Source organism: Colobus angolensis, unplaced genomic scaffold, assembly GCF_000951035.1.
Source record: "Colobus angolensis palliatus isolate OR3802 unplaced genomic scaffold, Cang.pa_1.0 Scaffold21, whole genome shotgun sequence".
Taxonomy (NCBI): Eukaryota; Metazoa; Chordata; class Mammalia; order Primates; family Cercopithecidae; genus Colobus; species Colobus angolensis.
This window is the reverse complement of record NW_012115266.1, coordinates 7666653-7669735: the sequence shown is the minus strand read 5'-3', so window position 1 is coordinate 7669735 and position 3083 is coordinate 7666653. Positions and strand designations below refer to the sequence as shown.

Here is a 3083-nt window from a genome sequence, read left to right as displayed (position 1 = left end):
GGAGGCTGAGGCAGGAGAATGGCGTAAACCTGGGAGGCGGAGCTTGCAGTGAGCTGAGATCCAGCCCCTGCACTCCAGACTGGGTGACAGAGCGAGACTCCGTCTCAAAAAAAAAAAAAAAGAAGGAGGCAGGATAGTCAAGGTCTTAGAAGAAAAAAATCCTGATTATGGTGACAGAGAGAGAAGTGATGTAGCAGCAGAAACAGAGGCCAGAGGGAGAGAGAGTTAAAGATGCTAGGCTGCTGGCTTTGGCAATGGAGGATGAGGCCATGAGCCAAGGATACAGGAAAATCAGAATCAGGAAAATAGAATCAGGAAAAGACGGATTCTCTTCTGGAGCTTCCCCAAGGGACTCAACCCTGCAGACTCAGTTTGAATTTCTGATCACCAGAACTGTAAGATAATGTGTGTTGTTTGAAGCCAATAAATTTGTGGTAATCTCTCACAATAGGTCACTAGAAGGGGAATGACCGATCCTTAGTGGGATGCCAGGGAGGCTTTGCAGGAGGGGTTCGTTTAAACTGGGCCTTAAGGCAGGAAACGAAGGTAAAAAGGAGTAAAGAGAATTCCCAAGAGTGGTAAAATATGTTATTTGTTGTGGGTAAACAAGAAGGGAAGGGATTCTCCAATCCACAGGAGATCAATCACAGTTTGCCTGGATCTGTCCCTGTTTATGCCCATTGTCCCAGTATAATTTTTTTTTTCTTTTGATTCGGAGTTTCACTCTTGTTGCCCAGGCTGGAGTGCAATGGCACAACCTCGGCTCACCGCAACCTCCGCCTCCCGAGTTCAAACGATCCTCGTGCCTTAACCTCCCGAGTAACTGGGATTACAGGCATGCGCCACCACGCCCGGTTAATTTTGTGTTTTTAGTAGAGACAGGGTTTCTCCAGGTTGGTCAGGCTGGTCTCGAACTCCCGACCTCAAGTGATCCATCCGCCTCCGCCTCTCAAAGTCCTGGGATTACAAGGTTTGAGCCACTGTGCACAGTCTAGCGTAGATTTTCAATCTGCAATTACAAAACTGTGGCACGCCACTTCACGCTTCTCGCCACTAACCCAACCACCCAGCCCCTGGCCTGGTCAGGAGGAGGAGGGTCCCCGCATGCCACTAGTAAGCTCGCGTGGGCCAAGAGCCGAGACTCAGAATAACAGTGAGACCCGTGCGTGCGGGTCGGGCTTCGGGGCTTTACGGGAACTGGGCGGTGCGGCGGCCCCGCCCTCGTGCGCAGGCGCAGAACCGTTGTGGCCGGAGCGGTTGCGGACTGAGCGGTTTCAAGCCGGCGACCGGGAGCGGCGGTGTTGGGCGACTGCGGGGACGGCTCGACCCAGCCTGAGGCCTCGGCGTCCGCCTCCCGCGGTGCCCTGGGTAAGTCGGCGGCCCTCCCGGAGCAGCCGCCCGAGACGCGGGAGGGCGAACGAAATAAACGAAAATAGACATTTTCCCGAAGGCGAAATAGACATCCTCCCTCGGCGCCGGGGCTTGGAGGCGGGCGGCGGTGGGCGCGGGGTAACGTCCCCGGGGAAACTGAGACCCCAGGAGGTCCGGACCGGGGGCGGAGATGAACGCAGGAGGGCGCTGGGCCCCTGGGCTCTTCCTACCAAGCTCGACCGAGCCGCCCCTACGCACCCCCAGCTGCGAACCCGGCCTCGCATAATAGAGACTGGGCATTATCCCAACGGGGTCTCCCGAGGACCTTGTGCCCGCGCGGCTTCCTTGGGCTGGCTTTGGACGACACTTTCGCCTTCCTGCTGCCTAGGATCCGCCGACATGAATCCCATCGTAGTAGTCCACGGCGGCGGAGCCGGTCCCATCTCCAAGGATCGGAAGGAGCGAGTGCACCAGGGCATCGTCAGAGCCGCCACCGTGGGCTACGGCATCCTCCGGGAGGGCGGGAGCGCCCTGGATGCGGTGGAGGGAGCCGTCGTCGCCCTGGAAGACGATCCCGAGTTCAACGCAGGTAAATGTGCCTTTCAGCTGGTAAATAATGTGAGTCAGGTCAAGCTCCTTCTTCAGAATAAATATAACCTACGTAAAGCGTTAGGGAATCTAATGAGCCTTGGGGTGAAACTCTGTAAAAAAGAAACAATATTTAATTTTTCTACCTGTGATGAAAAGAGTCAAACGCTAAAATATTTGGAGAGATGTATACTGAGCCAAATATGAGTGACCATTGGCCTGTGATACAGCTCTTGGGAAACCCTGAGAACATGTGCTTTTAGAGACATAAGATGAAGGGGTGGCCTGCCCCTCCACACCTGTGGGTGCTTCTCGTTAGGTGGAACGAGAGACTTGAGAAAAGAAATAAAGACACAGAGACAAAGTATAGAGAAAGAAAAGCGGGGCCCAGGGGACCAGTGCTGTGCTTACAGAGGACCCACACTGGCACCGGTCTCTGAGTTCCCTCAGCAGTTATTGCTCAAAAGATAAGGGAGTAAATCAGCAGTAAGACATACAGATACACGTTGATGTTCCATTTGCCCAGGGACGGGCAGGAGGCAGATGTTTTGCTTTTACTGAGATTTAAGAGAATGGTACTGACCTTCAACCACAAGCAGGCTTTAAGCATTTGCCTAACAAAGCTCATTCCTTACAGCCCAAAATCCTTTCAACCTTAATTACCACAGTGATGTCTCTAGCAAGGACAAGATTGGGGGTAGAGTCACAGATTAACAGCATCTCAAATACAGAGCCAAATGGAGTCTCTTAAACTTACTTCTATCTATAATAACACAGTAACAGGCTGACCTCTCTTTTCCCCACAATAAGATGTCAATCAATACATACTAGAGGTACATTGGTTCCATCTGGAGAGGCGAGATTAGTGGGGGAGGGGGAGTGGCTTCCAGGTCATAGGTGAGATTCGAAGATTTTCTGATTAACAGTGGTTTAAAGTTTTTTCTAAAGACCTAAAATTCACAGAAGGGAATGTCTGGATTATATAAGGACTTGAGGCTGCAGATGGAAGTAATAGAAGGCGGTTTAGCACAGTGGCTTGCGCCTGTAATCCCAGCACTTTGGGAGGCCAAGGCGGGTGGATCACCTGAGGTCAGGAGTTTGAAACCAGCCTGGCTAACAGGCGA

At 52.4% G+C, this 3083-nt stretch overlaps 1 protein-coding gene across 2 annotated transcripts in view; it reads left to right on the top strand.

Annotated features, from left to right (window-relative positions):
• Positions 1–3083, top strand: part of ASRGL1 (asparaginase like 1) — a 52739-nt gene that overhangs the window by 317 nt on the left and 49339 nt on the right. Inside the window, exons 2-3 of one of the 2 annotated variants that reach the window (XM_011942704.1) lie at positions 1232–1368; positions 1760–1960. In XM_011942704.1, coding sequence (XP_011798094.1) covers positions 1771–1960 — 190 coding nt within the window. In that variant the 5' untranslated portion in view covers positions 1232–1368; positions 1760–1770. Of the gene's footprint in view, positions 1–1097; positions 1369–1759; positions 1961–3083 lie in introns of those variants that run through there. The other variant, XM_011942703.1, reaches the window with a different exon arrangement.